The sequence below is a fragment of the Hippocampus comes genome, unplaced genomic scaffold (assembly GCF_001891065.2).
Source record: "Hippocampus comes isolate QL1 unplaced genomic scaffold, H_comes_QL1_v1.1 scaffold54, whole genome shotgun sequence".
Taxonomy (NCBI): domain Eukaryota; kingdom Metazoa; phylum Chordata; class Actinopteri; order Syngnathiformes; family Syngnathidae; genus Hippocampus; species Hippocampus comes.
Genome location: NW_017805825.1, coordinates 3011 through 27680, shown reverse-complemented (window position 1 = coordinate 27680; position 24670 = coordinate 3011). Strand labels below are relative to the sequence as shown.

Sequence of the window (24670 nt, the reverse complement as noted above, 5' to 3'; positions counted from 1 at the left end):
CACTCCCATTTCATTGTCTCTGCCAAAGCACAAAGGAGCCCCAATCAGAAGATGACAGATGGGCAATGATAAATTGCCAATTTTTTTTTTTTTTTTTTGCCTGTGCCATCTAACGTGGGCATCCAAGTTTGGTGATTCTTTTCTCAATTCTGGGAGAGTTTAAATATTATTAGCCCCACATCGAAAAACTGAATAATTGGATTCAAGGTGAAACTTCTTCATCAACTCAGGATTGATATAAAATCGGTGTTTGAAAATGTTTATTTGACTGAAGCCGCGGCTAACCTCCACTGGCTCGACTCCTTTTTTTTTTTTTGCCTGTGCCATCTAACGTGGGCATCCAAGTTTGGTGATTCTTTTCTCAATTCTGGGAGAGTTTAAATATTATTAGCCCCACATCGAAAACTGAATAATTGGATTCAAGGTGAAACTTCTTCATCAACTCAGGATTGATATAAAATCGGTGTTTGAAAATGTTTATTTGACTGAAGCCGCGGCTAACCTCCACTGGCTCGACTCCTTGGCTGGACTCGGAGGGCGTTAAGGTTTCGTTACGCACAGCTCGACATCCCGCCCGCTCGCACGTACCCTATTTGCACGGAGAAACGATGCTAATCATGTCACTCCGGAGAGAGCGAATTGGCCGCGCCATCTTGATTTTTCTCCCGGTAACCCTCTCACCGTAGGCAGTACATTTTTGCTTGAGATCAAGCAAATAATAATAAAAAGAAGAAGAAGGGAAAGGGGGGTCGGGTCAGAGACAGAATCCTGAGGGGCCGCGCTCGAGCTAAGTCCCTTAAATTGAACCTTCATTGGGGGGTTCAAAAGGACAAGCTGAGATGTGAAGGAGGAAGGGGGAAACTGTCGTTCCTCTGGTCAAGACAAGCCCCAAGGCTTCCTTCTCAGGGATCTGACTTCTGTCTGAGTAAACATGTCTGGAATGGTGCGCGCCATGGGTCTGGTGTGCGTGTGTGTGTCAAGTGCGCTCCATGTGAAGTGTAGCTCACACACTCTGGAGGTGGAGGCATGATCGGGATAGAGTATCAGAATGTCTCGCTAGACTCCTGTGCTGCACCGTGACTGTGTTTGGTATGCGACTCGGCGTAAGGCACACTTTCAAAACACGGCGCGTCATCTCCAAGGTCCGGTACAGTCTGTTGTTGACGTCGCTTTGTTTTTTTTTTTTTGGAGTGGGTTTTTCCCCATTGGAAAATATGTTGCTGTCATTCATACAACCAATATTGACTGTCCAGGGCATTTCTTGTTTTTAACTGTGAGTCCCATTCACCAAACTGCTGTGGCCTTCATTTGCCCACATGTGAGTGCATTGCAGTAGCTTCAATCGGTCGTAATTCAAATCATCTAAAATAGAGCTATTTTTCGTAGCGTACTCTCGAGATCTGCGATGACGGGCAGAAATTTCTATCCCGAAACAGTCGAATTAATATTTTTCTCTCAAATAACATGAAATTAATCGCACTTTTCAGGGAACCTTCCTCTGTTTATTTATAAAATACGGATTTGATAGCCCTTTCACCCCCCCCCCCAAAAATTATACCGTACGATCAATGTTTTATGTTGTATCTACGACATACTCAATCATAATTCATCTACATAGTGATAAGTGACTCCAATGGTGCCCTGGCCCCATCTGGTACCTTTTTAATAAGCAGCTTCCGTTGCAACACAAGGGCGATAAGGAGACAACACACTCCGCTCTCCACGTCGACGCTCGGCCTTTTTGACAACTCCCCCCCCCCCGAGTCAAAGCCGCAACGGGCAATCCGACACCCATGATGTCAAGCCTCAGAGAAATGGCGGACTACCGAGCGTCAATCAGTGCTCCCAAGCGCACCCCCCGCCTCCCCGAAATCAACCGTACAAAATAACGCCGGCGATTTTGTTTTCACACTCGAACAGCTGTGCAGGATTATGTCCGTCCGCACCACGTGGATAAGCCGGGCGACCCAGAGGCAAGGATTTGGGTGCTTCCAAAATTGCAAAAAGGAACAAGAGAAAAGGCTCTTGCTGTGCGAATTTGAGTTATCCTGATTTCAAATCCAACTCGAGCTGTTTTAAAATTTGTCTTGAGCACCCCCCAACCCCTATTTTTTATTTATTTAATTATTTTTCGTATCAATCCCTCTTGATGAGCCGGAGTCTGTCCCAGTTTAGGCGAGGGTCCACCCTGGACTGGTCACCAGCCAATTGCCGGGCCTATTTTTATAATCCAATCAAATATCATGTATTGTGTTATATTGTCAGCGGCGTGTCGGCATTCTCGCTTTGTTCCATGAGATCACAGTGGCGGCAGATGCCGGACAAACAGGGAGCAGCTGTTGACGCTCCGTCTTCTCCGGTTACAGACGCTGGCAGCGTTTGCCGCCCGCCCCCTCGACGGATGGGCACGGGGGGCACGCCGCAGGCCCTTAATCGTGTTTGTTCTCCCGCACTGGGCACGCTTCTCCTCGGGGGGGTCAGGGGGTGGGGAGCGGGGCGCTGCGCTCCGCTAGTATTCCTGGCACAAGAATAGAGGTTTGTGGGCCAAGGTGTCAAACGAGAGTGCGGGTGGTGACAAGACATAACACGCAACTGGTCACTCTCTCCGAGGACCCATGGCGCCATCGAGTGCCCTGCAGTCATACGTCCATCCGTTTTTCTTTCGCGCTTGTCCTCGTTACGGTAGCGGGTGAGCTGACTTTTGGCAAGAGATTTTTTTTTTTTTTTTGTATAGCCGTTAATTTATTTTTCCTCGCGCCTATTATTTTTGGGTGTAATTCCACTGTCGAACACTAGATGGTGGCACACTATTTTGTATGAACAAAGGAGAATGAGAACAGCTGAGTTAGTTTTTGCACAGGAAGAATGTCAAATCCTCTTGAGTCCTGCTTTTTACGCCAACAGAAAGCAACGACGGCACGTTCATTTTCGAATGTGCGTCTTTGGGCTTGATTATTGCTACTTAAAGTGACATGATACGTTTGTTAGTTTGTATTGTATTATTTTAAATGTGTTTAAAGACCTGAAGTGATGAAGTGTTGTAAATGCAATGAAAACATACCTGGAGAGAATTTCTATACTGCTGGATGGTGTCGCTGAACTTCCTGAAGCACGCTCAGCGAGGGCAGAATTCGCATCTGTGTTTCACGTTTACTGCACAAGCAACACGGTGCATTTAGGGTGCTCTAACAACGTAGAAACTCGGAACCACATGCTGCTCCGTTCGACACATTTATTGTTTTTCTTCTGTGATCATGTTTTTATGATCGTGAGAAGCCAAAATTGAAATTACAATTAGATTTCAATAAATTACTCAGCCATACGCAGGACACATATCGACCAACAAGCAGCCACGCTCACATTCACATCAATGGACGATTTCGAGTTGCGGTTCATGTAATCTGACTTTTGCCAAAAGAAGTGGGCCACCTGCACTTGTCGGCCACACGGCGCACAACTCTTCAGACAAATTAGGCCTCCGGTTGTATAATTTTTTTTTTAGAAGCGCTGCCTCACATTATAAGTGATGTAGCGTTTGTAGCTAAAAATGCTGAATAATGTATCAGGTAATACACGATGATATGACAGGGGTTGTAAATTATACGCCAAGAGTCGTCTTGTAATATCAAAGCATAAGAGCACGCCGGTGCATTTATACGAGTGCTTCTTCAGGTTTTGGAACTGATGAGCCCATTAAGACAACTTTGCCGTTTTAGACTTGGTATCTAAGTGACGTCTCACTGCTGCCCGAGCGCGCCCGCTTTCAGCTTTCCGCCCTCCGACCATGCCGGCACTCACGCCGGCTTCCCGTTAAGTGAAGGAGTTGATGTATCAGAGATGGATAGCATTTCCAGCACTTATCGACTCGTCAGCGGCGGCCCGACATGACACCGCATCGGGATACATTAGCCGAGGGAGGGAGGGTGTGTGTGATGGGGGCCAGGGGGGAACTTGACAATCTTCCCGAAGAATAGAGTGGCTTCCCAAGTGCGTAGGGCAAGATGTTAAAGCACGTGGTTGTCCCGAAGCGGGGCATCGATCTCGCCGCGCGCTAGTTCCCGTGTTTTCATTGCAGGAGGGCAAAACAACGCTGCCAATTGCCGCATATCTAATGCCGCCTCATCTCCAGGGAGGGTCGCGTTCACGATGATGTCGAATGGCGCGGGAGTACGGTGAAATCGTGCTTTACCAAAAATGCGCCACGAGTGAACACTGGCACTTGGGGGAAACTTTGAGCAGAAACGGGCGCGGCGCGGCGCGGTGCGGTGGTCAGAGACCTGCTGCTGGCTTTGCAGTGGAAATACGTGCGCATTGGATTTCGATGAGTGTCGCTACAGCAGAACGCGAACAAGCTGAGCTGTTGCAATGGCCTGCCGAGGCTCAAGCCACACGCTGTCAAAGTGTGTCTGTCAATCAAGTCAATTTAATCTGATTGACAGATGGACCATCACCCCCACCCCCACCCCCCACCCTCGGAGCAGATGGTTTAACACTCACGTCGACTATTCTGGAGGGAAAAATTCTCTGGTCTCATCTGCTCCTATTTGAGCTGAGGCATTAAGTCAGAGAGACCCCCCCCCCCCCACCCCCTTACCTGAAGAGGAATTCGGTGTCCCCCACACAGTATTCTTCCGTCATCCTCCATCACCTTCCTTGCAGTTAATAAATAAATAAATACATAATAACCTGTGAACAAATAACAGTCAAACAATCCCAAATGATCCGTTTTGGGATTGTTTTACGACATCATGTATAAAACCAGGAAGTAGCTCGCTTGAATTGACTTTGCCCCGCGTGGACAGCTCAATCCTTCATATCATTGCAAACACTAAAGCCGCTGCTTTACGACGCGTGTGATGAAATAAAAAGCCCGAAATAGCTCTTTTTTTTTTTTAATGTTCGCTGACAGATCATCGCTCCCTCTTCCATTGGTTCCCGTGGACGTTGGGGGGAGCCTTAATTCACCAAAGTGAAGAACATTTCAAAGCACAAAAGAATCGGCACGGCGTGTTATTTCCCTGAGAAAGCCTTCCATTGAAGTGTGTTTCACGGTGCCTGCGTTGCATTGTGACACCTCCCTTGTGCGCTCTCGCACACACACACACACACACACCAAACAGCAGATGGAAAAAACATGCACTTTGACAAAAGGTCACAGTTTTGTTGCTGAGCTCCGGCTTGGAAGTACTTTAAAGACCTGGACAGCTGTGGGATTGGCACGTTTTGCGAGTCGCCGTGTTTCCGTGTGTCCGCACAAAAAGAACTCTCATTTAAAAGGAGTACAGAATATACATTTGAGTTCACATTTTAAAACCGGTCCCAGGTGTCTTAATAACGAATCTTTATACCATTTAGTTGAAATACCCAAAGGATGAATGATTACAGCAACTTTTTTTTTGGTTGTTTTTAATGCTGAGGTGAGACAGTGAAAACAGTAAAAGGGTGTCTTGTATTTTCACTAGTGGAGGCAGCACTTCATCATTAAGCCACATATGCATTCCTGAATTACAGTTGCCAATTTAAGAAGCAATGAAGGGGTTCTCGTGTCCCTTGAATTCATCGTCACACATTGAGACCTTGCGCGACACATTTTGGGAATTGGGCAACTTTCCCAAAAAAATAATAATTTGCCTTATTCATGAATAGACAGGCACTCTACAGTAGGGAAGGAGCAATAAATTGTCCGGGTGATTGATTTTATTTATTTTTTTAAACAAAACACATTACATCATAAGATACTGGAATGACATTCAAACACTTCCCCCTAAAAAAAAAATATATATATATATATGTATGTATATGTATATATAAATAAAAATCTATTATTTGCAATTGTTCTCTCTGTGGTAAAGTTAAAATTACTGTAAAACAGAAGTCAGCCTGTAATTCATAAGTTTAAGTGCTAAGGGCCAAAAGTTATTTTATGCATTGTTTTTTTTTTCTGTTATCGGCTGATCAATCGGTTATTGGGATTTTTTTTTCTGCCAAATATCGCAATCAGCATCAGCCTCAAATCATCCATCTCGGTCGGGCCCTTTTCTCGAGACCCAACCATTTGTACACAAACAACCAAAGAGTCCATTTTAAATATCAATTTTCAATATTTCCAAAGCCTGGCAGTTCCGGTTGTGTGCAACAATTTTCCAGTCTCCTCGTGATCATATTTGACTCTCCTCAACTCCGTCGCGATGTTGACAGGCGGGGCGTGGGTTTTTCTTCGACAAATGTTGCAAAGTAATCACGCGGCATGCCACTGTGTTTGCTACATCAGCGTAGCACACTTCACGCCGGTCACACAAAGGAGCTTTATGCTGTGGAGTGAAGAAGAAGAAGAGGAGGAGGAGGAGGTGGGGGTGCACATGGAAAATGTGCACAGAAGACGACCCCCCCACCCCTGGCCTCCTCTCCCTCCTCCTCCTTCACTTCATTCACTCCAACAACAAGTAATTGAAGTGAAGCGACGCCTGATATATGAGCGATGGGACATGTCTGGAATCTTTCTTTCGGACGGTTGATGATGCATTTAGAGCCCCCAGTGGGCCAACTTTTGTGCCATATTTGATTTTTGGGGGAAATAGACAGACGTGCCAACTCTTAGATTCTCATAGACGAGGTAAAAAAAAAAAAAAGTTGTGTAAAGTTGTTTATTTTAATCCTCATTGTATATACGTATATATCTCAGTCACTCCTTTGCTCATTGCGCTGGTCATGATTGCTGACAGTCGCTGAAACAAAACAACTCGTCCCTCATTAAACCTTTCCTGCATCTCTGATCCAGTGTGCAAGCGCACCAATTAATGCTCATTAAGGACCGCGTGATTATGGTAAATACGCTGCAATTTTCCCCCTTAATGATGGCCCTTCTTCCTTCTCCCGAACCAGGCAGGAAGCAAATGCTTGCCTTTACTTGCTCAGTGTCTTCTAATTGAATTTAATTTTTGGGGGGGGGATGTGATCTGGTCCTGTATAATATTATAGTCCATAAAAAGAATCATAAAGCGATGATGCAATGATAGAAAATGTCAAGAATAGAATATTTTCTGCCACATTTTTAGGCTTTCATTCAGTGTACTTTGTGCTGCTCCTTCTGGTGTCCTTGCATTGGCTCACTGGCGGCAGTATGACTCATTTCTGCAATACCCTAAAATTCCACTGGATGGCGCAGGTAGTAAATTTATTGCCAACCAAATAATCTGTAAGACATTTCTCTTTGAAGGGTAATTTTCGGTTGAAGCTCGTTTTAAGTGTGTGTGGTTCATCAGAAGCTAATGCTAATCAACGCGGCCAGCAAAACTCAGTGCTATGGCATCATAGCGGGGGGCGCACTCATGCTTGGGGGTGGTGGAGTTTTTCGGACAGTGTAGTCCCAACTGTCACTTGAAAGTTGGTCTGGATCTTCCCCCAGTCGAGCTGATCACTTGGAGAAGCTTAGTATGGGGACTGTTTCTGTATACACGACCTCCATTGGAACACCCCATTGTGACAACACAACGGGGTGAAATTCTGAATGGCACATTTTAGGAAATTGTCAGAGAAGAAAATATTGACACGACCTGGTTGTGCTTTCAAGCTTGGTCGGTGACACTTTGTATGCGGGCTGTTGAAAGCGTTTTCCTCGCAATATGCTCATATTTTTGCTGTCCCTCTCTTTGTTTGGCACCTCCTGCAAACAGGTGACGCAACTCTTGGAGTGATCAGTCTTACAATTGGAGGTGAAGGCGCAGCCCTCGCCAGGAGTGGTTGGGCATGAACTTTTCACCCCCACCCTTTGCCCTCATATAGTGCCCCCCCCCCCTCCCAGCTCCCATAGTACTAACTCTATCTCTTATAGGGCCAGCAAATGTATTTATCCAAAAAAAATAACAGCTTTCTGTTACCATGCACTGCTTTTTGTTTGTGGCAGGCATGTAGGTGTCAAGATTGTGTGTTGGCATGCGTTTTTGTGACATGCTGAGGCTTAATGAGAGCAGGCAGGTGTGAGGGTCACGGCCAGTTTGCGGTTCGACCCCCCGCCGTCCACTCTGGTCTGACCGGCGGAGGAAGTCGCTAATTAGCGCCGCTTACTGACGCGGCCCCTGCGGAACCCACGATCCCCTTCGTGTACGCTTGTGCTTGTTTTCCTTCTTTCTTGTTATTGAGTCACAGTGCATAAATAGGCCTACAATTAAAACATTTTCTCATTATTCTTTGTATCGTCATAAGATTTTGCCTTTTGTTCGAAAAATTTGACTTGATTAGACTTTCGTCGCAATTTTATTCCTCGTTTACAAATACGAGACTTGCAATACATCCATAGTTTTCCTTGCCCCCCATAGGAGCCGTTGGCAGGCAAACAGCTGCGTTGCCACGGTAATAAACTTCTCTGGGTGACATCACTTTTAACTCCGCTAATCTTCCCGATTTCACGGAAGCTCGGAGCGTTGGCCGTCCGACACGCATTCCGACGTCATCATCTGTCCTCTTTTTTTTGGCGGGTTCGCCTGAATCGCTCCCACTGCTCCGCTTGTACACCGTGAACATGATGAAAGGCCCTTTTTTTTTTTTTTTTTGCTTTGAAAATGAAATTTGAAGATTGTCACGGTGCGTTGGGGTAATACGTTAAGTATTAGCGCGAGCTCTCTGTTTCATAAGAAAATGTTTGTCTAAGAAATGGAGATGGAGGTTTGGGACTGTACAAAGGAGCCACATTCATGTCAACATTACACAACAGTATTGTTGGATCGTGGCATTTTGTTGCTCTATCTGGCTAGCTAGCTATCTCGGAAGCTAGCTAACCAGCGTGCTAGCTAACCAGCGAGCCAACGATACAATCTCGTTCCAATCCAGTCTATACAGTATTTTTAAAATTTACAAACACATCCCCATTTCTTCTTCCTCTTCTTCATTATTATTATTATTATATGGTATATTAATTAGCTTTCCCCCCCCTAGCAGTTACACAATTAGTTATAAAGCAGTGTTGGGGGTGGATTCTTGGAGGCGACGGGCAGAAATGTCGAATTCATACAAAAAGTATCATTCAAAAATTGTCCTGCTCCAATGAACACAACAGGAGGGCAAAGGAAGTTTTCACTGGCAGTCTGCCCCACTTCCAAACCCCATCTTATGTCTGACCGTGACCCCCCCCCCCCCCTTACCCCCACCTAGTGACGCTCACTCCCGCCTTCCAGTCCCTCTCTGGGGGCTCCACGCTGGGTGTGTGCTGGAGTGCAGAAGACCATGTGAGGTGCACTGACCCATTCGCTTCATGCCCCCCCCCCCCCTTACCTCATGCCGCGAGGTTGCACAAGCACAAATGGAGCGGCGGGGTTGGGGTGACATCTCCGCAGCTCCAGGGCCCGTGGAGGTGCAGCTCCTCACACTTGGAGTGGAAGTAGGAGGCAGGAGTGCTGAGGCCCATTTGGCTCCAGCTGCTTTGAAATGTTCCGAACATCACCAAGAATTCTTTGAATCCTATCACATCCCATGTATCGAGAGACGTCACTTTAATTCACATAGACCCTCATCATTTTACTATCATAAGACTATGAAATTGAAAATATTTTAATTGTATTGATATTGGTGAATTATTTTCATAAATGTGCGACTTTTACGCCAAGAATTTGGCTGTTTACTTTCGTCCACCCATCGGGAAGAGATTGCATCTCACAAGAATACTTGACATATTTGTGATTTTTAAAAATTATTTTTTTTTTTTTTACACTCTGTGAACTTGATGTAATCTGGCTAATAGCTGGTTTAATCCTCTTCCGACATACATATTGACGGGAGGAATGTGTCCCCATTGTTAACGTGTGTGTCTGCGTCGCGGATTAGCGGCGAGTTACAAAGTGGCGGTTGCTGTGCCTGGAGGTGTGAGCTCTAATCGCCTCCTCATCACCTGACGCCACGCCGCGGCTTCTGCCCCGTTCACACACACCTCCAGCGCGCGCACACGCGTTGCAATCGCCTGCTGTGTAAACCTCTGCGATCCCAATTAGGAACATTTTGGGAATGTATGTTGCAGGAATATGAGAATACCGTATTTTCCGCACAATAAGTATAAGGAGTATAAGGTGCACCGTCAATGAATGGCCTCTTTTAAAACTGTTTTCATATGTAGGACGCACCGCATTATAAAGTGCATGTATAGAAGCTACAATCGTGGCTGCAGTTGTGTCACGTATCCACTAGATGGAGCTAATCTAAAGAGAATACAATCCAATATAGCTTTATTTCGGTAGCGCTTTCACGACCGCTGCAGCGGTAATGAAGCGCTTTAAAGAACATTTAAAGTACGACGTCCAATACATCAGTATATTGATCCGTATATAAGGCGCATCAGATTACAAGGCGCACTGTCGGCTTTTGTGAAAATTTGAATGCTTTTTGGTGCGCCTTATAATGCGGAAAATACGGTACTTGTAATAATCAAGTTGTGTGTGTCTGTGTGTGTGTTTGTGTGTGTGGATGTGCAACACAGGAAAAAAAATGACGGAAAGAAACCTTTCTCTCCAAAAATTATTTTTGAGGGCTGTCACGATCCGATCTTTTTAGCATCGATTAATTGACCGATTATGTCATCGAATGGATTTGTATGTGGGTGTCCGTAAACATGGATCGGCTTCCAGTGAGTCGATATCTCCGCTACCCCGACGCTCCTGTTGCCTCCCTGTTGACAGTGCGTTGTGCGGTCCACGTGCGCTCAGCTGTTGACTCACTGGCAGAAAGGGCCGGACACCCAGAGAGAAGTAACACCCCCGCTTCATCCCATTTTGCCTTTCTCTCCCAGGCTGTCAGTGTCGGAGTGGCGCAAGGAGGTGGAGGAACGGGGAGGGCTGCGGCAGACGTGTTCGGCTTCGACGAGTTCGTGATTGCTGCGGGAGGATTTGAAAAGCGGCGGTGGCGGCAGCGGTGGCGCAATGCTGGCCTGGCACGCTCTGCTCCTGATGACGCTGCTGAGCCCAGGATCGCAAGGTGAGTCGAGACAAGTGTGGGCTTCTCCGGCGGGTCATCCGTACGAATTTTTGGGGTTTTGCACAGTCGCTGTTGTTTTTTGTTTTTTTTCTTATTTGCTTTGTGTCGCAAGTGGAAATTGAACTTTCGAGTCATCTTTTTTTGCCTAATGCTCAACTGCTGTTAAATTCTTGAAAACGCAACATTCTTGTCTACGACGCAATCTCTTAAAATTGCATAAAAAAAGAAATCTTAACCCTCATAAGAGCTAGCTGCTGTGCCTATGTCGCCCGGGCAACTTTCCCATCAAAGGCAATGCAAGGTTGGAAATTGCTCATTTCGACCATTTTAACCAATTTTCATGAAATGCATAATTTTTTTGTCAACACCACAGTGTGCCAGGCAATGCAAGGTTGGAAATTGCTCATTTCGACCAATTTTCATGAAATGTAAATTTTTTTGTCAACACCACAGTGTGCGCTATCAATTTAAACCTTTTGAGGAAAAAAATGTATTAAAAAAAAAGTCTTTGCGAAAGTTGAATTAGTAATTTATAATCAAGGTCCCAGTTTCCTCGCAGTTCTTGTATGGACGTTGAGAACGCTTTCATGTCCCGCTGCACACTCCCGCTTTGAATCGTTTGAAGATGGGCAGCCAGTTGTCTTTTTACGATGAATGCCAACAGTGTCCTGCTGGCCTGTAAGGTTGTGACAGGCGGGAGGGTCCGTGACCCCCCCACCCCCAGCATCTCAAGCCTCCCCCATCCAGCCCCTCAAGTGGGGCACCTCGGCATTTGTTCTCTTTCTAGTCAGGAAAATGATTGACAGCCGACAAGATTGGTATTCAAAACACTTGAGCGGCACATTAGACACGACTCGCGCATTCCCGTGGGAAGTGAGTAGCGAGTCGTGCCTACAGTTGAACACCCATCATTGATTTTTTTTTTAAGTGCATTTATTTTCATATTCTCAATGTAAGTACTCATTACAATGGGTAGTTTTGCATTGGAAGTATCTTCTTTTTTTTTTTTTTTATAAATGGTCACCTGGTCCAGGTTACTTGTGACTACACACTCCTTTTTTGTGCCGCTCCTTCTGTTTTTCTGAGCCACCATTCAAGCCCACAGACGTTGTCGTGGAGTCGTGCCGAAGATATCGACCAGCTGTAAAGTCCAGTCGTGACTGTGTGCTGGCTTGAAACGTTCACAGCCGGTGATGAAATACCTCCTGTGCTGCTGCAGCTGATGATGTCGACGAGTGCCTCACCGTAACAGGTCCCTCGTCAGTGTGCAGAGCATCATCATCACTTCTGTGCAGCACTTTCTTAGCGCTGCGGTTCCTTTTTAAAGTGCCCTATAAATACTGTTGAGTGCATCTTATAATCCATGTGACTTTATGACTACTGAACTATACTATGCCGATAGCACGACGCCATTACTTATAAAACCCGAGTTTCATTATTCGTCTACATTTTCATACTGACAGAGTTATAATGATGCGCACACCAAAAACACTTTGTAGTGCGATTGACCCGATTGCCTTAAGACGCCAAAACAAAGCCCTCGGCACACTTGCCTTTATTCTTTCCCCACCCTCTCTGCCGTACTTCCTCGCCTATTTTGTGATCTGATATGTTGAAGGTCTCTCCAACGAGTAAAACATGTGGGAGATTGTCCATAAATCTGAGCGGCGCAGTCTTTTACACCAGCCACCTGTTTCTGTCGGCTGGCTGCTTCGACACACACATTCTTGGACTACTAGAGACCTTCCTTGCCTTTGACATTAGTGTCGTTTGTACAATTTCGGTTGGGCCCACCGCTGAAGTGTTTGTCGAAGGAGCCTCCTCCAAACGTTCAGTGAGCACACCCGTATTTTCCGCGCGATAAAGGCACACCTAAAAGCATTGCATTGGGTGGCAGAAAAATGATCGCAAATGTTACGCCTATTCAGCCCATGTCTAAGTGCAGGTCAACACCAGCGTAGGATAGACAGCTACCCTTATGTGACGTATTTCATTCAGAAATGATTGCTTGGTATCAGTCCGCAAGTGCCGACTTATCGTCGCATATGTGCGCCCGGTACTGTATGAGAATCTGGCGTGTGGCATGAAAGGAGTCACTTGGATTGCCCATTAAAGTCAGCTTCGACCACTCCCACAGCGGCGCAGCCCTCGCTCCCGCAGAACCGCCGGCCCGCACTCTTCTGCGTTATTACCAACTCGCCTCTGGGCAGAGTTATGCTGCACTGGATTTATGCGAGCCATGAAAGTGATTAGAAATTGCAGATTGATTAATTGACTGATTTTAGCGACAGATCGCCACCAAAGAAAATCTGCAGGCGATATAATGAAGCGACACTTCACTGGGGTTTGTCCTTGCATTTAGTTCCTTCTTAAAGAGTTAGTTGTCCATGTGGAGGCTTGCCTTCATGATTGTCCAAAACCAGCGTCTCAGTTTGTAGCCTGTCTGTGTTTGCGTGTTGTCTTTTGTGGATATAGCACCTCTCTGCAAAACTAGCACCCGCTCGCCACATTTCTCAGCCAGCCAGCGCAAATTTGACAGGAGTCGGCCCGAGAATGCGCGGGATCGGAGGGCAGGCGAGTCCGGAATCATCTTGTCAAACGATGACCGACACTTCTGCGCCTTCTTCATCCTCAAGGCTGCACGGTCACGGCTGGTAAACACGGAGCAGGTTGCCGGAACAGTCGAAACAGATGACTCGGAGGGGGGTGGAAAAGGAATTGGAATGCGCTCTTCCGACACATTGACGCGCACGTACGTCCAATCTTTGAAGCCCGTTGAGGGGTTAAGCGGCGTGAGTCTGAGGCCTGAGGATGAATGACCCCCTTGGCAGGGTGCTCCCTGTCCCCTCTCGGGGTCGGAGTGCACCCCTGAGACGCATAGACGATGTCTCTTTTGAGCGGGAGATTTATGAGGGCCACCTGGAGAAATTTATCTCCCTCGTCATCCTCCGCGCTTCTGAGGATGTGATTGAGTGGTCGTCAGGGTGGGAAATTGGCACTTGGGGAAAACGCGCATGATGTTTTTTCAAAACCGTCAAAACTCCATCAATCAGTCAAGCTTTATGGGCAGCAAAGTGTGTGTGTGTGTGTGTGTGTGTGTGTGTGTGTGTGTGTGTGTGTGCGCACACGTGCGTTTTCTATGTGACTGAACTTGTCAGTCCTGAGAATGTGGCATTTTCTTCAAAAGTGTATCTCTGTATGTTGAACGATTCGACTTGGCTCAAGTCGATGTAGTTGGCATGTTTTAAATCAAAACCGATTTTTCCAATAAAAAATCGTTTTTTGTTGCACCCTAATACATGTCTACATATTAGGTTTTGGATATTCAAAATCAATTGAACACGAAAACCAAGTCATGTCTGTCTTCATTGTTTGTGCCCGTTTACAAGTCACACTATTCTGTATGCAAATCATGACGATGACAAGACCACGCCAAAAATTGAAAACCGATGGTGAACTTCATTTCTGCCAAGAGGATTAAATTGCGTAATTCTTCCAGAGAGTTCATTTATACGATGCTCCCATATGTCGAAGATGGGTAAAGCATAGAACATATGTTAAAAAAAAATGAGTCATTAATTGTTTCCGGTGGCTTGTGTACAAAGTCGAGGTGTTGAGAGCTTTTCATCATTTATGTGGAAGAACGCTCATTGTCGAGAAATGTCAATAACATACTGTACATCCAGTGTGTGTGTGTGTGTGTGTGTGTGTGTATGTGTGTGTGTGTGTGTGTGTGTGCGTGGAGGAGCAGCCTGTGGAATGTGTGGGGGATGGAGATCAGATTTCGGGGTGACCTTGAATGCGGCCGTCGTCTGTCTGTTGGCTGCGCATTAACACCAAACTGTCTCAAGACTGACACACTTTTTCCCCCCCCCTCTTTTAACAATGAGTTTAATTATATCACATTCCAATATCATCATGCTTTTTGGTTGGATTTGACGTCTATTCCAAAAGTTTAACTTTTGAAGTCTGAATTTGACAGCTTGAAACAATTTATTTTTGTGTTTGTAAAATGTTGCACTTTACTCTCAGCGGTTCCTAATATTTCGCATCAGATGTGTCGATTTTCGCCTCTTTAATTCTATCTATCGATCGATCGATATCTATCTGAATGTGTCTCGTCTCTTTAATTCTAGCTTTCTAGCTAGCTTGCCGGCTAGCTGCGCCGACTCTCTTCTCTTTAATTCTATGTAGCCCATATCTGTGCGCACTGTGTTGAAGTGCAATCCAGTAATGTTGTTGACATTATGTGAAAAATGTGGAAATTGTTCTGGAAGTGGATTTTTGCTCTGGGGTTTTCTGATCGTGTTTGTTTTACCTTTTAAACTGAGCATGGACACGAGTTAAAGTCCGAATCCCGCAGTGGGAACCGATCGTTGTCCTGCGAGCTGAGGATAAAGACGCGAGTACGTCTTTTAGGTGAGTGGGGGGTGTGAACATGGGCAAATTCTCCCACCTTCACATGCTGGTTTGCGTTTGCAGCCTTGCCCCGAGCTCCAGACAGGATCACAAGAGGGGAGTATCATTGCCCTGATAAGGTTTTGCTTTGCATGTGACGCCCCCCCCAGAAAATATGATGTCAGCTTTCCCTGAATGACCTGCCCCTGCGCTCGTTGATAAAAAAGCAAACGCTGATTCGAGGTGAAGTGTATCTAAAAAGGTTTGATGACCTCATGAAGCATTCCACTTTTTTTTTTTTTTTTTGCATGGTGCGCGCGCTTTGTAGACTTGCAGATGCTGATTAAAAAAAGACGCCAAGGTCGCTTTCGGTAGATCAGAAGGAGTGTGCAAACCTCCCATGAACGTAGATTATTTGAGAAGAACACGTAGTGCAATTTCAGGAGGACAACAAAGGTGCTCCCTTTTTTTATCTGATCGACTTCGTTTTTAATGTTGGCGTTTCATAGGATGGTACGAAATGAATCAACATATTTTTAAATTTAAAAACATCTTTGTACACTGAACGATCCCGATAAAGACTTCACCAATAGACTATTCGTAATAGTACAGCTCGCATATTGTATCTCAGATTTACGTCATTAGGTGGCAATTCTGCCAAGCGGTAGTTGCAGTGTGCATTCTGTCCGCTAGAGGGTGCTCCAGTACTAACAATAAACACTTTAACAGGTGGTCGTTTTTCTTTAAAAACAAACAAAACAGTTGGTCAGTGTTGGGTCATACAAGTCCAGTTTGTTTTCTTTTAGTTTTTAATCAGTTTCTTTTAAATAGAAAAAAAAATCGATTTCCTTTTAAAGAGGTATTATAGTGAGAAGATGCGTAGTTGATGTCCCATTGTGACAATGGGTCTTCCCTTCCCGGTCTGTTGGCATCATCATGTTTGGTCGCTTGAGTCGGCACGCTGGATCCCGTTACCACGGAGACGCCGGCAAAAACTGCCCCCTTTCATCCCGGTTCTTGCGACGATCCTTTTGACCCTTCCATTTGTATCTCCTGACTTTGAACTTGTGTCTCTTGATGTTTTCAGGCAACTTGCTGGACAGCTTGCTGCTGAGGGGTGGCTGGAAGCAGGAGTCGGAGCGGAGGGCCGAGGGGAGCAGCAGCAACAGCAGCAGTCGTGCAGCCGCCGTTATGGCCCAAAACATGTTGTGGTGTCACTGCACCCAGCAGTGTCCCGAAGACTCCTCGAACAACAGTTGCATGTACGCTACAACACATTCATTCTGCGCAAATTATAAAACACTTCCAAATCTCATCTGAACATGGGTGTGCAGAATTTTTAGATCCACTGAAGTGTGAGTTAAATTGTTGTTGGTCAGGACGGACGGTTTCTGCTTCACCATGGTGGAGGAGGAAGAGGAGGGCGGTCTGGCCGTCTTCACGTCAGGCTGTCTGGGACTGGCTGGGTCCAAGTTCCAGTGCAGAGTGAGTCGTCTTCTGCCCATGTGTTCTTTGTGTACCTCATAGGGGGGGTCGGGGTCTCCAAAATTGATGTGAATGGGAAAATAGCTTTTAATTGAGAAGTTCCTCCTGTACAGTACTGACAAGTTCATTCAACTTTTCCGCCCGACCAATGTCAGGTCTTACTTACAATGCTCGGATGCGTGTGTTCTTGCCGGCTAGGACACGGCGAACGCTCGCTTCCGGAGAGCTCTGGAGTGCTGCACGGATCGGGACTATTGCAACCGCAACCTTCACCCGACTCTTCCTCCCTTGCGGACCTCAGGTGAGAATACACGAGGTGGTTGTCTTCCGGCCAAGGCGGCAAACTCAACACTGACGAGATGCAACGTTAAATTGTCCCTTGGTGTGTATGAGAGCGCGGATGGTCGTTTGTCGATGTGTGCCCTGTGATTGGCTGGCGACCAGTTCAGGGTGTACTGCGGGGGATGGGCTTCAGCACGCCCGCGACTCTTGTGAGGAGAAGCGGGTTCAAAAAATGGATGGTTCATGGATTCGGAATCCTTCAATGCTTTTCACTTCCCATCCCCACCCCCCCAAGTCCGTTCTCTGACACGATATTCAACACCGCACATGAACCGGGAGGCCTCTTCCCAAATAAATGCCTTTGTTCAAATAAACATCTGGCACTGTCTACAGTTGAGCAAGTAAATGTCCCCTTGGCTGCAGTTTCAGGAAATGCGACATGGGAAAATGAACGAAAGCTTATTGTTGGGCTGCAGCGAAGCGTTGCGGGGTGGGCAGTCTTCGGGGTGCAAAAGGGGGTTGTGGGGGGGGGGGGGGTCACATTGCAGGCGAAACAGAACCTGCTTGCTCGGCTTGGTCTCTCACCCTCTAATGAAAAGGACAGCCTCTCCCCGGGGCCCGCTTCAGTTTCCTGACGGATGCGAGATGTCTGTCAGTCCATCTGTTTCGCGCTCGCTCTCCCGTCACGTGCACAATGACACACAGGCGTACAAGTTTTCCCGCTCTCACACTTGGTGCGTCACTTTTATTCTCCATCAAACACTTTGGTGACAGCAGATTTGTGAAGTTGCGAAAAGTGTTGTTTTTTCCTGTTTGCGTCTATTTCTGGATTTTTGGTTGAGGGTTGTGATTTTATTTGAGTACAATTCACCTTTTGGATCTCATTACCAGTGTGTATGAGTGACAAGCTCATGACGGGTTGAAAGTTTAGAGCCCCCGAGCTGCTTCTGGAGGCATGTCGGTGTGACATGTGATCTTTGGGGCATTCAGGAAGGGGATGCGATCGATTCTCGGCTTGCGGGCGCACAGAGGGAAACTCATATTTGGAAAATTGGCAAAATGTTCTCAAGACACTAATTTTTTTTTTTTTTTTTTTTTTAGATTACGTGGACAGCGGTTCTCATTACTTGGCTCTCCTCATTTCCAGTACGGTCTGCGGCATTTTCGTGGTCATCGTCTTCATCATCTGCTGTATCAGGTAACGGTTCAGCTCTGTTTTGTCATGAATTCACGAATCATCAGGGCGAAGTATTTGTACTTTGTTCCTGTACTTCAGTTGATTTCTTGAGTCTGGAATATTTATCTTTCTGATGACTTTTTAAATTTGCTCCCTCAATTTAAAGTCAGGTACCTTTTACACCTGGCATTGTCAAAACAGGGAACCTAAAATTAAACCTTTTTTTTCCTCTTATGTACGAACATGAATTTCAGACAAGTTTTTTTTTTTTTTTTTTTTGCTTTTATTTAATTTTTTTTTTGTTACCTGCAGAGTATCTGTACTTCTAACTTGCATGCGTTTAGGTACAAGCGGCAGGAATCGCAGCCGCGCTACAGCATCAACCTGGAACAGGACGACTCTTACATCCCCCCGGGGGAGTCACTCAAAGACCTCATCGAACATTCCCACAGCGTCGGCTCTGGTTCGGGCTCAGGGCTCCCCTTACTGGTACGACTACGTCACTGCACTCTGCATGGAAGTGCGCCTTTGTTGGCTCTAAATAAAGCAACGGTGTTTATTTATCTTTTTGCCGGTGTCACCAGGTTCAGCGCACCATCGCCAAGCAGATTCAGATGGTGAAGCAGATCGGGAAGGGGCGCTACGGGGATGTGTGGATGGGCAAGTGGCGAGGAGAGCGAGTGGCTGTCAAAGTGTTCTTCACCACCGAGGAAGAGAGCTGGTTCCGGGAGACGGAAATCTACCAGACCTTCCTCATGCGACACGACAACATTCTGGGTGAGGGCTCGCCAGCAATGGTCAATGTTGATATGGCCTCAAAAATTTGATATGATGGGGTGGTGGATGGGGTTGATTTTGATTTAATATGCTTTCAGAATAAAAATGATAAAATAATTTAAAAAAACATAAAAAAATAAATAATGTTTTTGTTTGTTTTCTTTACACATACAGAAAAATAAATGAAAATTAACATTTGAAGGTACAAAAAAAATTTTTTTGAACAACCCATACCAAAATACAAAAAACCCGAAAATGACGATGAAAATTAATGAGTAAAATGACTCACCCTTTGGAGATGCAAAGAAGAAAGGGAACACCTAGCATTTATTATTATTATGATTATGACTACTACTACTATTTCCGCCTTCCTTGGTATTGCTGGAATTCCCGAAGATGGACATTTTTGTCACTCATTATATTTTTTTGAACATTGTGACCGACAGGCTTCATAGCGGCCGACATTAAGGGCACGGGCTCATGGACGCAGTTGTACCTGATCACCGACTACCACGAGAACGGCTCGCTCTACGACTACCTCAAATGCAACACGCTGGATGCCAGAGCTTTGCTCAAGCTGGCCTACTCGTCCATATCGGGCCTGTGCCACCTGCACACCGAGATTTACGGCACACAAGGCAAGCCGGCCATCGCCCACCGAGACCTCAAGAGCAAGAACGTCCTGGTCAAGAGGAACGGGACGTGCTGCATCGCGGACCTTGGCCTGGCTGTCAAGTTTAACAGGTAAACGCTCGACGGTTGTTTTCTTGGTCTTTCGTTGTTGAGATTTCATTTTCTCTGGTCTACCTGCCAGCGATACCAATGAGGTGGACGTGCCGCCCAATCTGCGGGTGGGCACCAAACGCTACATGCCTCCCGAGGTCCTGGACGAGACCTTGAACAGGACTCACTTCCAGTCCTTCATCATGGCCGACATGTACAGCTTTGGCCTCATCGTGTGGGAGATGGCCCGACGCTGCGTGTCTGGAGGTAACGTTCATTCGATTGAATATGCTTAACCACACGCTAATAATTCTTGGTGTGTGTGATGCACCAAGGCATCGCGGAGGACTACCAGCTACCCTATTATGACCTGGTGGCTTCCGACCCCTCCTATGACGACATGAGGAAGGTGGTCTGCCTCAAGCAACAAAGACCGGCGTTTGCCAGCAGCTGGGCCGCTGATGAGGTATTTGTACACCATTGATTACTTCCGTGATGAGTGCGACATAATTTATGTCTGAGCTTTTGTTCGTCTTCTTCAGTGTTTACATCCGATGGCAAAACTGATGTCGGAATGCTGGTCGCACAAGCCGGCTTCTCGCCTCACCGCCTTGCGGGTGAAGAAGACCCTCGCCAGGATGTTGGAGTCTCAGGACATCAAGCCGTGACACACGTACGCACACGCGCACACAAGAAAGAACCATACTACTAAGACCCATTGGACAGGGGGAGGAGTTAACTTGCCTTTGTGTTGATACCATTGTGCTTTCTGTGAAAGTTGAGTGGCTCTTCAGGGGAGCCAGGGGGGACACCAACCCCTTCCTCTACAGCCAGGCACCCGTATTTATATGTGCAGTCTTTTGTACTGTTGATTTTGTCTAGCCTCAGAACATAATGCTCAGTGACCTTATTAGGGTCATGATCAGTTGGATTAAATTAATTGAAAAATAAATGTATGTTGCTTCCTGTTTCGTCAGCGTTGGTTTCCACCTTTCATTTGTATGTCCAAAAAATATCCCGAATTGTCTTTTTTTTTTTAAGGTTCATCAATATGTTTTTCAAATGGACGTGTGTGAATACACTTTACCTGTATAATATTTTGGTTGCCTGCAGTATTTGAATCGCTAGAAATCATCCTTGTTCAGAAAAGTTTGGTCAACACTGGTCTTGGGATTGCAATGAAAGACTGTGGTTCAACACAAACAATAAAATGCCACACTGTCTTTTGTCGTCAGTGTTGCATATAAATATAATTTATTAGTTTTAAAAATCACATTTCTTACACTTTATACAATTACGTTGAGACTGGAGCGCTTGTTGAGGATCCTCACATGAAAATCGCGCACGTTAGCATCATAAAGCCGCACAACTAATTAGAAAAAAAAAATGGCCACCCCCATTAAGGACGTGTAATTCATGTTGGGGGGGAAAAAAAGGTTGCATAGACGGCTTTACAAAAAAAAATATATATATGACTGATATTGATGTGACAAACATTCATTTCAATTGCATTCCCACCTCAAGTGAACCTCACACATCATGTGTCAATTATTTGGCAAAAAGCAACTGTACTGTTTACATCTGATCCTAGAAAAATAGATTTTTTTTTTTGGGTGGGAGGGTGGGGGACATACAACTACATCCACCTCCCTTTCGGGTCTCCTTTGTCACAACGTACAAATAATCGTGAGGAAAAATCCTTGTCCTCAACCTTTTTAAGCCAAACGGTTGGATGAACGACGGCAAACAAGAATCATCAAAAACCAACGAATTGGCGCTCATTTAGAAAAAAAAAGCATAAATGGGATTATCATTATTCATATTAAATACTATACTATCACAGAACATGAGTCAGTTTGCCGGGTTGCCATGGAGACCTGACCCCCCAAGACGCTTCTCTTCAACATCCATCTTGGGATTGTTTCTCGTGAATAACCCGAGGCTGTTTCCATGGCGACGGGGTCCATGAATACGACAAAGGTGCGCGGAGGAGCGGCGGCGGCGTTGGCGTTGTTTCCGATATGATGTCAGTGCTCATTGGCGGCAGGGAGGAGGCTGTCGTGGCGTCCCATTTCTTCCAGGACTTGGGCCAGGCGGCTCAGGTTGCCGTCGGGGAAGTGCTGCGCCTCCCACAGGTCCAGGATGACCCCCGTTGGGCTGGACTTGGTCGCGAAGTAGTTCAGGTACCTGAGCATGCAATGCAAAACAACACATGGGGTTCTGGAGTTTAGGGTCAGGGTTTCAAAAAGATTAGGGTTTTTTAAGTCATGTTAATAACATGACTTAAAAATGTCATGTTAGTCATGTTACGAACATGACTTAAAAATACATCAAAACCCTAACATGATGTTAGGGTTTTGATGTATTTTTCAAAGTCGGCTTTCAAACCCTTTGGTTGTATTAATCCCGACTTTAAAACCCTAATCCTCGTTTGAAAGTAGAGTGAGGGTTTCAATTTAGTATTTCAAACTAGGGTTACAGTTTCAAAGTAGGGTGTCAAACAAGGCTTAGCGTTTCAAAGTAGGCTTTCATCTTGACAAGTTGTTCTTGGCACATGATAAAGAATGCACGAGTGTGTGTACTGTATTATTGTCCGTGTGCCTGTGTGTCAATTATCGATTGCTTGCTGACTTTTTCGATCTAAAAAGTCTTTTTGGGTAGAAATGTCTTACATTTAGTGAAAGTATTTTTGCACCAAAAGTTGAAGTCTAGTGTCTTTTGCTATAAAAAGTAATGTATTACTTTTTGACCCCAAAAGACTGATACTGAATGCGAGTCTGATCGCTTCAAAATGTCTGAGATTCAGTGTATTTTTTTTTTTTTTTGTCAAAAGGGCGAGCAACAAATTTAGTTTTATTGGCACCAAAATATTTTTTGTTTTTTAAGATTCCCAAACAAGGAAAAGCGTGTTTTTGTTTTGTTTTTTTAAAAGATGAGTTTTTTTTTTTTTAAGATGACCATGAATAGTAAGGTGTTTTTTTTTCAGATGACATGTATGTTTTTTTTTTCAGATGACCAGGCATTTTTAGCCCAAAAAAAAGACCATGTATAGTATGGCGTTTTTAGCCGAAAAAAAAAAAACGATCATGGACAGGAGGGCGATTTTACCCCAAAAAACGACCATGTACAGTAAGGCGTTTTTAACCCCCGAAAAAAGACTACGAATAGTAAGGCGTTTTTAGCCGAAAAAAAAACAACCGTGTATATATAGTAAGGCGTTTTTAGCCGAAAAAAAACGACATAGTATATAGCAAGGCGATTTTAGCACGAAAAAAACGACCATGTATAGTAAGGCGTTTTTAGCCGAAAAAAACGACATAGTATAGAAAGGCATTTTGAGTATAATAAGGCGTTTTTGCCGAAAAAAACGACATAGTATAGTATTGCGTTTTTAGCATGAAAAAAACGACAAAGTGGAGTAAGGCGTTTTTAGCGAAAAAAAACGGCATAGTAAGGCGTTTTTAGCACGAAAAAACGACATAGTATAGTAAGGCGTTTTTAGCCGAAAAAAACGACATAGGATAGTAAGGCGTTTTTAGCAGGAAAAAAAACGACCATGTATAGGAAGGCGTTTTTAGCCGAAAAAAACGACATAGGATAGTAAGGCGTTTTTAGCAGGAAAAAAAACGACCATGTATAGGAAGGCGTTTTTAGCCGAGAAAAACGGCATTGTATAGTAAGGCGTTTTTAGCACGAAAAAAATGACATAGTATAGGAAGGCGTTTTTAACGCGAAAAAAAGAACATAGTATAGTAAGGCGTTTTTAGCACGAAAAAACGACATAGTATAGTAAGGCATTTTGAGCCGAAAAAAACGACATAGTATAGTAAGGCGTTTTTAGCCCGAAAAAAACTACATAGTATGGTAAGACGTTTTTAGCACGAAAAAAAAGGCATTGTATAGTAAGGCGTTTTTAGCCGAAAAAAACGGCATAGTATAGTAAGGCGTTTTTAGCACGAAAAAACGACATAGTATAGTAAGGCATTTTGAGCCGAAAAAAACGACATAGTATAGTAAGGCGTTTTTAGCCCGAAAAAAACTACATAGTATGGTAAGACGTTTTTAGCACGAAAAAAAAGGCATTGTATAGTAAGGCGTTTTTAGCCGAAAAAAACGGCATAGTATAGTAAGGCGTTTTTAGCACGAAAAAACGACATAGTATAGTAAGGCATTTTGAGCCGAAAAAAACGACATAGTATAGTAAGGCGTTTTTAGCCCGAAAAAAACTACATAGTATGGTAAGACGTTTTTAGCACGAAAAAAAAGGCATTGTATAGTAAGGCGTTTTTAGCCGAAAAAAACGGCATAGTATAGTAAGGCGTTTTTAGCACGAAAAAACGACATAGTATAGTAAGGCATTTTGAGCCGAAAAAAACGACATAGTATAGTAAGGCGTTTTTAGCCCGAAAAAAACTACATAGTATGGTAAGACGTTTTTAGCACGAAAAAAAAGGCATTGTATAGTAAGGCGTTTTTAGCCGAAAAAAACGGCATAGTATAGTAAGGCGTTTTTAGCACGAAAAAACGACATAGTATAGTAAGGCATTTTGAGCCGAAAAAAACGACATAGTATAGTAAGGCGTTTTTAGCCCGAAAAAAACTACATAGTATGGTAAGACGTTTTTAGCACGAAAAAAAAGGCATTGTATAGTAAGGCGTTTTTAGCCGAAAAAAACGGCATAGTATAGTAAGGCGTTTTTAGCACGAAAAAACGACATAGTATAGTAAGGCATTTTGAGCCGAAAAAAACGACATAGTATAGTAAGGCGTTTTTAGCCCGAAAAAAACTACATAGTATGGTAAGACGTTTTTAGCACGAAAAAAAAGGCATTGTATAGTAAGGCGTTTTTAGCCGAAAAAAACGGCATAGTA

General features: G+C 44.8%; 1 protein-coding gene across 1 annotated transcript in view; it reads left to right on the top strand.

Moving 5' to 3' along the window:
* Nucleotides 1–21253, top strand: part of bmpr1bb (bone morphogenetic protein receptor, type IBb) — a 29309-nt gene extending 8056 nt beyond the window's left edge. Inside the window, exons 3-13 of the mRNA XM_019887084.1 lie at nucleotides 10772–10956; nucleotides 16442–16616; nucleotides 16734–16839; nucleotides 17038–17140; nucleotides 18223–18319; nucleotides 18643–18787; nucleotides 18883–19075; nucleotides 19522–19819; nucleotides 19890–20065; nucleotides 20134–20264; nucleotides 20341–21253. Coding sequence (XP_019742643.1) covers nucleotides 10902–10956; nucleotides 16442–16616; nucleotides 16734–16839; nucleotides 17038–17140; nucleotides 18223–18319; nucleotides 18643–18787; nucleotides 18883–19075; nucleotides 19522–19819; nucleotides 19890–20065; nucleotides 20134–20264; nucleotides 20341–20466 — 1605 coding nt within the window. The 5' untranslated portion in view covers nucleotides 10772–10901 and the 3' untranslated portion in view covers nucleotides 20467–21253. The remainder of the gene's footprint in view (nucleotides 1–10771; nucleotides 10957–16441; nucleotides 16617–16733; nucleotides 16840–17037; nucleotides 17141–18222; nucleotides 18320–18642; nucleotides 18788–18882; nucleotides 19076–19521; nucleotides 19820–19889; nucleotides 20066–20133; nucleotides 20265–20340) is intronic.
* The last annotated feature ends 3417 nt before the right edge of the window (nucleotides 21254–24670 follow it).